Genomic DNA, 13,641 nt, shown 5'->3' on the forward strand with positions numbered 1-13,641 from the left:
AATCAAACTTTATTCAATTCATTGTTCTTGCTTCCTCCACTTCTGTACCATTGATTCATTAATGCTGTATTCTATCACAGCGGCTCTATTCCCATGTTGTTGCAGTATATTAATGACTAACCTCGTATTGTGGATGGATTATCTCAGTTGTTCTCCTGACTGAAGTTTGGTCCGTTTACAGCATCCTGCCATGCGATTGCATTTGTCTCTAACCATCAGGAACCTTCATGTTAACTTTTATCGAGTGGAAAAGTGTTAGCATTCATCCTCCAGCTTCACTGTTTATGTTATGCTAACACAGCTGTGTATCTAGCGATCACGTAGCACATCATTACATACCAGCTAGCCCAACTTCAGTAACCCTACAAACGTCACTGCTGTTTATTTTCCTGTCTCCATTTATGTTGGAAGTGATAGCAGAGCTTTACGTTTGAATTTTTTCAGAAATCTCTCAGTCAGAACATGCTACATCATGTTTAGGTAACTAGCAAAACTAGCGAGCTAACTTCCGCTAACTTCCTGCTAACTTCTAACTCCGTTAAATGTAATGAATTCTTTTTTCATGGATGCCTGGACGTTAAACTAAATAGTTACACCTGGTAAAGTAGCAATCCTGATCATTTCATTAAAGGTGAAAGAATTTAGACAGTTTTAAACTCTCAGTGATGTTCGTTTGACTTTGGGACTTTAAAGGATGGAGTTTAGGACCCAGATTCCTCCCAGATTTACAAGCACCTTAGTCTGACAAATACGGCAATAACGACGGCCCGCTTGCATGTTCTACAAAAAAAAGTGCTCTTTTGTGTATCTGACGGACAAACACCAAACCAGTTAAGCGGCACCATTTTTACAAAACAATTCTGGCTCATCCTTTTCACTCAACAATCTACTTTCCCCATTCACATTCTCCGTTACCGTGCATTCTCCATGCTTTTTCGGCACTGCGCATGTGTGTTTTACCCATATTCTATCGCGATATGTCATTTTCTTATCGTTGCCTAGCTTTCTACCGGTATTATCCTGAACGGTATAATATGGTCCAGCCCTATCCCCAATGTCTCTTTTCTTTTTTCAAATATAAATCTGTTATCTCGGTGTGGCCAGAACAACATGGTTAACCCAAAATACAGGCAAAGGTGAGGGAACTGAATATTACTAGACGTGAAGGCTTTATTTACACACAGTAACTTGACACTTTTAATTTACACCAATATGAACCTGTCAAGGAAGTCCCGGAGGACATCGTTAACTAGTCTTGAAAAATTGCGGGAGCATTAGTTAACCCAGGCGGCATGACCAAATACTCGTAGTCCCCCAATGGCATGTTTAAAACGGTCTTCCACTTGTCTGCCTGATTGATCTGGAAAAAGTGGTAAGCGTTGCGGAGGTGGCGCTGTGAAATGGCCTGAAAGCAGAGCTAATGAGGTAATAGGTACTTATTCTTGATGGTAATATCACTGAGGCCCCTGAAGTAAATGCATGGCCAGAGAGAGCCATCATTTTCCCCCTCTAAAAAGAAGTTCCAACTTGAGATGACAATTGTTGGATTATGCCTGCGCCGAGGGATTCCTTAATGTACTTTTCCATAGCCGCACACTCAGGTCTAGACAGGTTATACAGCCAGCTAGAAGGCCGGGTGGAGCCAGAGAGTAGTTCTATGGTACAGTCATGTGGTCTGTGAGGTGGCAGTGAAAACGCTTTACTTTTGCTAAATACTTCCTGAAGATCATGACATTTGGTGGGCACAGAGGAGAGAGCTAAAACAGTCTCAGTGTTGGTTGACGGTTCCACCCTCTGACCTGACCAGTCTAAGTGTGGGTTATGTAATTCTAGCCAAGGAAACCCGGGTATGAGTGGTTTGTGAGGTGCATGAAAAGCAAAAAAGGTGTTTTCTTGTGATTGCCAGGGGTGACAGGCTCTGTGCGGTGAGTTATGTGAGGGGACACTCGGTTATTTAATGACTTAGTGGGATGTTTAACTGTCTCGCTAACTCAGACTCCATAAGGTTCTGATTGAACAAGAGCCTGAAAGGCCTGGTTAACTAGCACAGAGACTTGGATTTGCAATCTGGGTTTTCTTTGTTTGTGTGAGTATCCTCCACCCTTATCCCCGAACTTACCAGTGGGCACACCCTGGTGTGGAATCGAAAACATACAGGTTCATCGTGAGAAGCAAGCTGATCTTTCATGGTTTGATTTAATGACTGAAAAAAATACAGCGGACGGTGGTTAGCACTGTTGCCGCACAGCAAGAAGGTCCTGAGCAAAAGTCTTTACAAACTCAATCAGGAAATCATCATGCGAGCAGAAAGAAAGAGGATGAGCAGATAGGTAAGCAAGAGAAACCCGCCAGCGTCCCAGGTTTCCAGAGAAGGTTCCAGGTACCTGAAATGGGATGTAATTCAATTCAATTCAATTTTATTTATATAGTGCCAAATCACAACAACAGTCACCTCAATGCGCTTTATATTGTACAGTAGATCGTACAGTAATAGATACAGAGAAAAACCCAACAATCATATGACCCCCTATGAACAAGCACTTTGGCGACAGTGGGAAGGAAAAACTCCCTTTTAACAGGAAGAAATGTTTGGTGTCAAAGCACAGATCCATCCAGTCTCTGTATTTCAGCTTATTTTCTTTATACACACATTTAACAGGAACAGATTCAGACAGCTAGTGTTTACCTGGCATTACCTGCGTACCTCACAGTTTGCAGGTAATGGGCATAATAATTACTGAACAGAGACGTCCTGCTGTGAACTTTGTTGCTGTGGATCTAAAATGTAAAAATACATCTGAGAAGATTTCTAATCATGATTTTATCACCGTGCTTTATGAAATCATCCATTCAAAATAAAGTTGGCCCTTAGGGAGAGCGGGGCTTTAAAGGGGAATGAGCCAAAGCAGCTTTTAGACAGAAAATGAAACGAGAGTCTGCACCAAGTCCAGGATGTGATACATTATTTATAAGTACATTTACAGTAATCACACATATTAGAATTAATAAAGTGACCAGCAGTACTGTAGTAACTGTAATACTGCAGTACTCACAGGCCTGTGCCAGCAGACACTGAACTACTGTCACTAAATTAACCTGCTCTTCACTGGTTTCCATTTACATACATTGGAATAATTGTGTTTAATTTGAAATATTTTTCTTCTGTTACACTTAAATTCTTGAACATTTTTTTATTTAATTGTGCTTTGTAGTGTACTCATTTGTACACATTTGATTACTTAGGTTCAACATATAAAGAGATTTTATTTGATAATAAATATTATTGTTTTGTTGTTCTTGTTATTTTTTCAGGCTGAGCAGCTGTAACCTGTCAGAGAAAGGCTGTACAGATTTGTTGTCAGTTGTCAGGTCCCAGTCCTTTAGTCTGAGAGAGCTGGACCTGAGCACCAACACCCTGAATGATTCAGCAGTAAAGCTTCTGTCTGCTGCAGTGGAGAGTCCACACGCCAAACTGAATGTTCTGAGGTCTGACCGATTTGTATTCTTTTTTCTTTTGTTTGTTTTGTTTTTAACTGAGAAAATAAATCCAGCAATTTAAACAGTAAAGGTAAACTTGATCAATTTACTGTTGTTTCGTACCACATGTGCTCAGCATAAAACAACAAGGATTCTTAAAATATAAGATTAGTTATTGCACCCTGATTACACTTTAACATCAGTCTTTGTTCATGTTTTCATTTTCAGACTCAACATCTGTGAACTTTTAGCGGAAAACTGTGAAGCTGTGTCCTCAATGCTCAGCTCTCAGTCCTCTACTCTGACAGAGCTGGACCTGAGTATCAAAAATGTGCAAGATTCAGGAGTGACGTTTCTGTCTGCTGGACTACAAAGTTTAAAGTGTAAACTAAATACTCTGAGGTCAGATCAATTGACATTTTGTTTTTTTAAAATGAACCAATTAAACATTTTATTCAAGGCTTCCGGTTCCGGCGCTCGTGGGGATGGCAACCTAGTAAGAGAGCTCTCGACTGAAACTTATTAAAACTGCCCCAAGTAAATTAATATACTATCTAAGTGCACATAAAGAGGAAAAAGGGGCCTAAATTACGTCCAGAAAGAACAAAAAAGCTAAGAAGTTAACGTTCAAAAACGTGGAAGATGACAACGTGCAGCTAACAGAAGAGGCTAACGTTAGCCCCTATGGGGCTAGCCGAGGCCACTCTCCCACCTCCTGAAAAAACTGAGAGGCATTGGGAGAGAGGTGAAAGAATTTCGAAAAGACACGAAAGCGCAACTGCTGGAAATAAGGGGTGAGTTGGATAAAGCCAATGCGCGGCTTAACGATGTGGAAACCAGGGTTGCTGAACACGAAGATAAGCTCCAGAACACAGACGAGATTTTGTCTGAGATACTAACAATGCAATTCAATTTTATTTATATAGCGCCAAATCACAACAAATGTCACCTCAAGGCGCTTCATAGATACAGAGAAAAACCCAACAATCATATGACCCCCTATGAGCAAGCACTTTGGCGACAGTGGGAAGGAAAAACTCAGGAAGAAACCTCCAGCAGAACCAGGCTCAGGGAGGGGCGGGGCCATCTACTGTGATTGGTTGGGGTGAGAGAAGGAAGACAGGATAAAGACATGCTGTGGAAGAGAGACAGAGGTTAATAACAGATATGATTCAGTGCAGAGAGGTCTATTAATACATAGTGAGTGAGAAAGGTGACTGGAAAGGAAAAACTCAGTGCATCATGGGAATCCCCCGGCAGCCTACGTCTATTGCAGCATAACTAAGGGAGGATTCAGGGTCACCTGGTCCAGCCCTAACTATATGCTTTAGCAAAAAGGAAAGTTTGAAGCCTAATCTTAAAAGTAGAGATAGTGTCTGTCTCCTGAATCCAAACTGGAAGCTGGTTCCACAGAAGAGGGGCCTGAAAACTGAAGGCTCTGCCTCCCATTCTACTTTTAAATACTCTAGGAACAACAAGTAGGCCTGCAGTGTGAGAGCGAAGTGCTCTAATAGGGTGATATGGTACTACAAGGTCATTAAGATAAGATGGGGCCTGATTATTTAAGACCTTGTATGTGAGGAGCAGGATTTTGGATTCTGGATTTAACAGGAAGCCAATGAAGGGAAGCCAAAACAGGAGAAATCTGCTCTCTCTTTCTAGTCCCTGTCAGTACTCTTGCTGCAGCATTTTGGATTAGCTGAAGGCTTTTAAGTGAGTTTTTTGGACATCCTGCTTATAATAATGAATTACAATAGTCCAGCCTGGAAGTAATAAATGCATGAACTAGTTTTTCAGCGTCATTCTGAGACAGGATATTTTTAATTTTAGAGATGTTGCGCAAATGGAAGAAAGCATGCACGAAAAGTTTCAAACAGAACTAACATCACTGGAGGCTTACTCGAGGAGGGAGTCACTCAGACTGTACGGGGTGCCGGAGGGAGCAGAACCGGGAGCTCCATCTATGGCCCACTTTGTGGAGAAGCTACTCTGGGAGAATCTCGCCATCCCACCATCAACACCGTTACAAATTCAGAGAGCACACAGAGCGTTATCGTTACTCCCTCCAAACGGCTCCCAACCCAGATCGATCCTGGTAAAATTCCTGTGCTTCACGGTTAAAGAAGAAGTGCTGAGGCTCGCTTGGCAAAAGAAAGGTTTTATGCTGAATTCCAGCAAGATCAACCTCGACCACGATTTCCCTCCTGAGATCATGGCTTTGAGGAAGGAGTATGCAGAGGCACGAAGGGTCCTAAAAGAGAAGAATGTGCGGTTTAAGACCCTCTACTCAGCGCGCCTTAAGGTTTTTTTCAAAGAAGGACCGAAAACCTACAACACGGTGGAGGAGGCAACAGCTGACCTGGCGAGTCGGGGCCTGCCGGTAAAGGTGATTACACCACCAGCCACCCCCAGAGAAAAACTACAAAGATACCCGATGTGGCGGGGAGTTGGGGGTCGGCGTCCGCGTCAGATCCGAGGAGCTGCGGGATATAGAGAGAAGCTGCAAGTATACAGACATCAAGAGAACTAATTTAATGTTATGTATTAGCTATGGACAACATGGTGAATTATGGTTACTGTTGTGCTAAAATAGGTGGGGCTTCTCGTGCTGTGAGTGCCGTCGCAGTGGAAGGCCCCCTAACTCAGGGAGTAATAAGGGGTTTCCCTTCAAGTTGTGAGGGTGTCAGTGGAAGTGCTCCACTGTCAGAAGCCAGCCTAGGAGCTTTCAAGCTCCAGTTATATTCAAATGTTTTCAGTTCATTCCTGACTTTTTTCACTTGTTACTGTTTTAAGAGGGAGGCAACCCCCTCTTAAAACAGTGCTATTGAGTTTATGCGCTGTGGTAATTTAATATATCTTTATGGGAAGTGAGTCAGTGAAAGTAATCTCTTTTAATGTTAACGGGGTTCTGAACGTGATTAAGATGAATAAGATACCGTCCAAACTCAGGAAGGAGAAGGCCCAGATTGCATTACTTCAGGAGACACACATGAACCAAGTAGATCACTTGAGATTGAAAAGAAAGGGTTTTAAATATGTATTCTCCTCTTCCGTTAAGTCCAAACACAAGAGGGGTGTGGCTACACTTATCTCTGGTACTCTTAACTATGAACATATCTCAGAACTCTGTGTCGAGGAAGGCAGATTTGTTAGAATAACAGAAAGGATAGAGGGGTCTGAAATCACAATATTAAATGTTTATGCTCCCCCCGGGAGAGATTGGCTATTCTATAGGAATATGTTTGATTTAATGGTGGATTCTCAGGGGATAGTTGTCTGTGGGGGGTTAACTTTAGACTTGACCCTAAACTAGACTCCTCCACCCCGACCAACCAGGTAACAGCACTTAATAGAAAATTCAATTCATGGTAGAGATGGGGATAATAGATGTATGGAGGGACTGCTACGCATCTACCAGAGATTTCACTCATTACTCTGGTTCATTTAAAGTGTATGCAAGGCTGGACTACTTTTTCATGTTTAAAGTTGATAGGTTTAGGGTCAGGAACTGTGACATATTAACAAGAGATCTATCTGACCACAGTCCTATCTCTCTATCTTTGCAGGTGGCTAGGAAAAAACGTACCACACTGTGGAAATTTAACTCGCACCTTAATGATCCTGCCATAGTTTCCAAATTAAAGATAGACATTAAAGAATTTCTAGATGTTAATGACACAGGGGAGGTATCTCCAACTATTATTTGGGATACGCTCAAAGCGGTAATGAGAGGTAAATTAATTTCTATTGCCTCCCACTTAAAGAGAATTAAAGGGCAAAAATTAGCAGATCTACAGGTAAATTTAAAGTTGAAAGAACAGGAAGACATAAACACCGCAAATCCTACTGTAAAGAAGGATATCAGGAAAATACAGGGTGAAATTAATGATATTTACACCCAGGAGGCCCAAAATAACTTAATTTTTTTGAGGCAGAAATACTATGAGACAGGAGGGAAATCTGCAAAATATCTGGCACATAAATTACACAAACAACTAAAGGAAAGTACGATATACCAAATCAAGGACCCCAAGACTAATATTCTGGAAACAAAATTAGAAGACATTCAGAAATGTTTTGAGACCTTCTTTAGGGAGCTGTACTCACAGCCCAATGCTACGGAGGAGAATTGTATAGATGCCTTTCTTAGCTCTCTAGAATTACCTTCACTCCCCGTCTCTCAAAATGAGTTTCTAACACATCCCAATTTTAGTGGAAGAAATTATTGCAGCTCTTTCCAGATTAAAACCAGGTAAGGCAGTTGGGCCGGACGGGTTCAGTTCTCAGTGGTATCGCACCCTGAGGGCAGATCTAGTCCCCACATTGCTGAAGTCATTTAACTACATCCTACAGGAGGGAGAAATCCCACCCTCCTAGAGGGAGGCAACTACTCCAGTTATCCCAAAAGAGGGGAAAGATAAACGATAATGTGGAAACTATCGACCAATCAGTGTCCTTAACTTGGATTACAAACTATTTACTTCTATTCTTGCTCGTAGACTGGAGAAGTTGCTACCTGACCTCATGGATTTAGATCAGACTGGTTTCATTCACTATAGACAAACAACTGACAATATTAGGAGAATATTACACATCCCTACTCAAATACAAAAGAACAAAACTCAATCAATAATAGGAAGCTTGGACGCTGAGAAAGCCTTCGACTCTGTCAGATGGGTATTTCTGTATAAGGTTCTGGGGAAGTTTGGCTTTCAAGACAAGTTTATTAGAGTAATCCAAGGTCTGTATGCTCGACCCTCAGCCTGTAATAAGGTAAATGATGATTTGTCTAAGCCCTTTATTCTGGAACGTGGCTGTAGCCAGGGTTGTGCAATCTCGCCACTTCTCTTTGATTTATTCATAGAAACATTAGGCCAAGCGATTAGACAAAATCATAACATTAGGGGTGTTGCGCTGTCAGGAGTTGAACATAAAGTGGTAATGTTCGCCGATGATGTACTGGTCTGCCTGGGGGAGCCAGAGAGGTCTTTAAGTGATTTTGGGAAGTTATCTGGTTATAAGGTCAATATTTCAAAAACACAGGTGATGACTTTAAATTATACAGCCTCTGTAGCGTTACATAGGAAATTTAAAGTAAATTGGGATAATGAGGAAATTAAATACCTGGGAATATATCTGACTGCAGACCTCTCGGGGCTCTTTCAGGCAAACTATGAGCCGATATCTGCAAGTATAAAAGCTGATTTGCAAAGATGGAATCTGGTCCCCTTTATGAGTCTCAGCTCCCGGGTAACCGCAATCAAGATGAACATGCTCCCCAGACTGCTTTATCTTTTTAGAAACTTGCCAATAGAAGTGAGCGATTACCAATTTATTGAGTGGGACAAATGGATCTCCAGATTTATCTGGCAGGTCCGAAAGCCAAGGATTAAATATGCCCCCCAGTTCCCCAAGGAAAAGGGAGGATTGGGTCTCCCCTGCCTCAGGAATTACTATTATGCCGCTCAAATAACCCCCCTCTTATATTGGTGCAACGAAACATACACGGCTAGGTGGAAGGAACTGGAGTCCAACCTGTTGGACCGATTCCCTCTACAAGCTGTAATGGCAGATAAGGGTCTAATGTGCCGGCTGGAAAATCTGTGGAACCCCTGGTTAACCGACACCCTCCAAGTTTGGCAGAAGGTAATCAACATCTGTGGGATACACAAAATGCTAAAAATTTTCAGGTGGTTTGCATTCGACTCGGATTTTATTCCAAACAGACACGACTCTAACTTTAAAGCATGGATATCCTATGGCCTTACAACATTCCTCTCTCTTACTCATAGAAATATGGTGCTCAGATTTGAGGCCTTACGGGACAATCACAACCTGACAAAATACAACTTTCATAGATACTTACAGCTGAGATCATATATTGATCATGAATGCTACCTGTCCGACTTCAATGATGTTGAGTCGCATTTTTTCCTCATCCTGAAAAATGCCACAACCATGACCCCTACTAAATCTATTTCTAAACTATACAAAGCTCTCTCTAGTGCCAGCAAGGATAACACTTTATACACTAAGGATAAATGGGAAAGGGAATCAGGGATCGCTATTTCTGTGGGGGAGTGGGAAAATGTTTGGTACTGCCAGTGGTCCACGTCCAGTTCTATGAGCTGGAAGGAACATGGCTGGAAGAATATTATTAGGTACTTCAAGACTCCATATCAGGAGAGATACAAAGGTGCTTATATGCAATGCTGGAGACAATGCGGCTCGACTGTTGCTAACCATTTTCATGTCTTTTGGGACTGTCCCAAGTTAAAAAATGTTCAGGTCTCCTTAAGTGCAGTCTTTAACGTTCAAATACCTTTAGATTTTAAGGTTTTATACATGGGTTTGGTCCCCTTTCTGGAACGTAGGAGTGAGATTAAGTTGGCGCAATTACTCTTGGTGGCAAGTAAAAAACAATTACTAGAAGATGTTTAAGCCCAGCCCAGCGTACCCTAGATGACTGGTTTGGGATCATTTTAAAGATATTTAGGATGGAAAAACTTACATATCTGTTAAGAAATCAAAAAGCCAAATTCTACCAAATTTGGAACAATTGGGTCCAATTCATTACCCCCACGAGGGCTGACTTCACTTGATCTCACTATTACTTGGTTGTTTTTTGGGTTTTTTTTTTTTACATTTACTTCTATTACTATTGCTTGTTTATTTACTTATTTATTCACCATGATTGCAGCATGGGCAACCCCCCAGTTTGTGTTTATAGTTCCATGTAATGTGTTCTACATATCTCCTTCGGGAGAGCATGCGAGCAACTCTCCTAGTAATAGCTAGTGGAGGTTAATATGCACCCGCTGATCACTTTGTTTATCATTTGCTCTCCTGGACTTAATCTAAAACCTGGAAGGACTTTGTTCCCATGTCATTCATATACTGCTATGCAGATGTTTTTTTCTTGTCCAATCCAAATAAAGATATAATTAAAAAAAACATTTTATTCAAGTTCATCTATATGATGTTGTATCGTAGTATGTTAAGGTTTCATCAAAAATAAAAAGATGGCATGTAATATAATAACAAACTTCACATAAGTATTATAGATTATCTTTTATTTTTCAGACTGGGTGGCTGTAACCTGTCAGAGAGAAGCTGTGAAGCCCTGTGCTCAGTCCTTAGTGCCCAGTCCTCCAGTCTGAGAGAGCTGGACCTGAGTAACTGTGACCTGCAGGACTCAGGAGTGAAGCTTCTGTCTGCTGGACTAAAGAGTTCACAATGTGCAGTGGAAACTCTCAGGTCAGGATTCAAACTTTAACACATACGATCATTTAAAATGTGAATTATATTATTGATTGACTTATCTATAGAGCTTTTAGCTGAACTTATATTTATATTTGAGTGGATTACTCTGAATTACTGTGTAAAATTTGTCACAGTCATACGTTTGTTTATTTTATTTTTTTAAATTCATGTACTGGCCATTTTACATAAATTTGGCTAATCTTCCACAATATATACATTTGATTTCGTTAGGAACAAAATATACAAATTACATATTTTGCTGGATATTGGGTATTAATGAAATTATTATGTCTTTAATGACACCACATTTCCATTTGTAGGAGGTTACTGGTGGTATTGTTTCAGTGTTTGAGTTTTCCTTGCAAAGAAACATCTGGAATTTAACAATACATGTTTTAAAGCTGTTTTCTCCAAAGGGATTTGTATTAGTGATGGTAAATTTGATTATTTTTACCGAATCGAGTTTAAATGAGTCACTCACCAAAATTAATCGGGTTTTTTAAGTCATTTGAGTCACTGAGTCAGTTGCCCAGAGAGTGCCAAAAATGTACTTTTTTACTCAAACCTAATTTGTTTTTATTTTCATGTAAATCCTACTGCTACGATGAGTGATTGAAAAATAAAAACAATTATTTTATAGAGCAAAAAAGAATAAGATTTCTAAATTGGACATTTATTTTGTTTATTTTATTAGTATTTCCTCAAATTTGTTAAATATATATTTTCTCATCTAAATAATTTAGTCAAATAGTGACTTTCAGATTATTTTACTTACATTACTGCAGCAGCAAATTGCGAGTCAGACACTGTTTTTTTAACAGTGGTGGAACTGAGTTCATATATTTTTCCTTTAGTCTGCTTATCATCTTTGCACAAAAACGAAAGTGTAGACTGAATGTTATGTTGCATCATTCAGACTATCAGGCTTCATCTCAGATGAAGGAGTGACTCTTCCATGGTAACAAACTGAGTTTCAGCAGCTGAGAGGCGGGAGGGAAGGGTGAGTGAGTGGTCTTGATGCATTCTCAATCTAGACTAGACTAGAAAGAGGGGCGCTGCTCTTGCGGCAACCAGCAGGTTGTCTCTCTCTGTCAGTGTTTTAACTTATTTTATTTCATTCTTTTATTCCTTTATTTATATATATATATATTAGGGGTGCAACGATACACAAAATTCACGGTTCGGTTCGGTTCGATACTTTGGTGTCACGGTTCGATATTTTTTCGATACAAAAAAAATGTTCATGCCTTTTTATTAATTTGTCATTTATTAAATTTTCACGGCACATTCTGCACCACCTCTCTGTGCGTTCATCATTTGTTTGAAGCCAGCTCACCTCCTGCAACCACTTTTCCGAGAATACGCGCTTCTTTTGTGGTTCAGACTCCTGACATTTCTTTGGAGGTGGAGGAACACCAAAGTAATTGCTTAAAGGAGCTTCTTCGACATCTTTATGAGTTCTAAACAAATGTCTGTCCTCCTCCTGAAAATCTTATGTATGCAAACACGCATTGCAACTTCTTATCTTGTGCGCGTTTTTTATTTTGACAGCGAATGCGCACCTGCGGACCACTTATGTGTAGACCTGGTTATTTAGCTCGTCATATTGCAGCCACAGAAATTCTTTTGTCCATGAAACCATAAAGCTGCACTTTCTTTTTGCCTTATAGTCTGATTTGTCATAACTTTTCCGTTTTGTGGTAAGCTTTTCTTTGGCTGTCACTTCTTCACCCTGACCTGTCTTATTTGGCTCAGCAGAACTAAAATATATATCCTGCAGCTTTTACACACGCACTCACATAACGCTCAGCGATTCTCTGCGCGATCAACCTCTCACATGTTTAAGCTTGCTGCAGGAGATTTCACTTGTCATGTTTGCATAGTAAGCTAACGATTGATAAGACGATGCCAGAGGAATTGGTGCGCAAATTATCATCACTCACCAATCAGTGCTGTCGCTCTCTATACACAGTTCGCGCGATTGCAAAGTGAAAGCAAAAAACAAGCGCAAATTCAAACGCGATTTCAATATGTCACATATTGACAGTGGCTCACCGATGCCAATGACATACAGTGGGGCAAAAAAGTATTTAGTCAGCCACCGATTGTGCAAGTTCCCCCACTTAAAATGATGACAGAGGTCAGTAATTTGCACCAGAGGTACACTTCAACTGTGAGAGACAGAATGTGAAAAAAAATCCATGAATTCACATGGTAGGATTTGTAAAGAATTTATTCGTAAATCAGGGTGGAAAATAAGTATTTGGTCAATAACAAAAATACAACTCAATACTTTGTAACATAACCTTTGTTGGCAATAACAGAGGTCAAACGTTTACTATAGGTCTTTACCAGGTTTGCACACACAGTAGCTGGTATTTTGGCCCATTCCTCCATGCAGATCTTCTCAAGAGCAGTGATGTTTTGGGGCTGTTGCCGAGCAACACGGACTTTCAACTCCCGCCACAGATTTTCTATGGGGTTGAGGTCTGGAGACTGGCTAGGCCACTCCAGGACTTTCAAATGCTTCTTACGGAGCCACTCCTTTGTTGCCCGGGCGGTGTGTTTTGGATCATTGTCATGTTGGAAGACCCAGCCTCGTTTCATCTTCAAAGTTCTCACTGATGGAAGGAGGTTTTGGCTCAAAATCTCACGATACTTGGCCCCATTCATTCTGTCCTTAACACGGATCAGTCGTCCTGTCCCCTTGGCAGAAAAACAGCCCCATAGCATGATGTTTCCACCCCCATGCTTCACAGTAGGTATGGTGTTCTTGGGATGCAACTCAGTATTCTTCTTCCTTCAAACACGACGAGTTGAGTTTATACCAAAAAGTTCTACTTTGGTTTCATCTGACCACATGACATTCTCCCAATCCTCTGCTGTATCATCCATGTGCTC

At 40.7% G+C, this 13,641-nt stretch overlaps 2 protein-coding genes across 7 annotated transcripts in view; both read left to right on the forward strand.

Annotated features, from left to right (window-relative positions):
* LOC146490533 (protein NLRC3-like) overlaps nucleotides 1-13,641 on the forward strand; it is a 133,633-nt gene that overhangs the window by 18,062 nt on the left and 101,930 nt on the right. The window lies entirely within an intron of this gene.
* Nucleotides 1-13,641, forward strand: part of LOC146490535 (protein NLRC3-like) — a 59,323-nt gene that overhangs the window by 8,682 nt on the left and 37,000 nt on the right. For 4 of the 5 annotated variants that reach the window (XM_085153054.1, XM_085153055.1, XM_085153057.1 and 1 more), the window contains 3 exons: nucleotides 3,313-3,486; nucleotides 3,706-3,879; nucleotides 10,561-10,734. In XM_085153054.1, the coding sequence (XP_085009180.1) occupies nucleotides 3,313-3,486; nucleotides 3,706-3,879; nucleotides 10,561-10,734 (522 nt within the window). The remainder of the gene's footprint in view (nucleotides 1-3,312; nucleotides 3,487-3,705; nucleotides 3,880-10,560; nucleotides 10,735-13,641) is intronic. The other variant, XM_085153058.1, reaches the window with a different exon arrangement.

Source organism: Neolamprologus multifasciatus, unplaced genomic scaffold, assembly GCF_963576455.1.
Source record: "Neolamprologus multifasciatus unplaced genomic scaffold, fNeoMul1.2 chr03_unloc_1, whole genome shotgun sequence".
Classification (NCBI taxonomy): Eukaryota; Metazoa; Chordata; class Actinopteri; order Cichliformes; family Cichlidae; genus Neolamprologus; species Neolamprologus multifasciatus.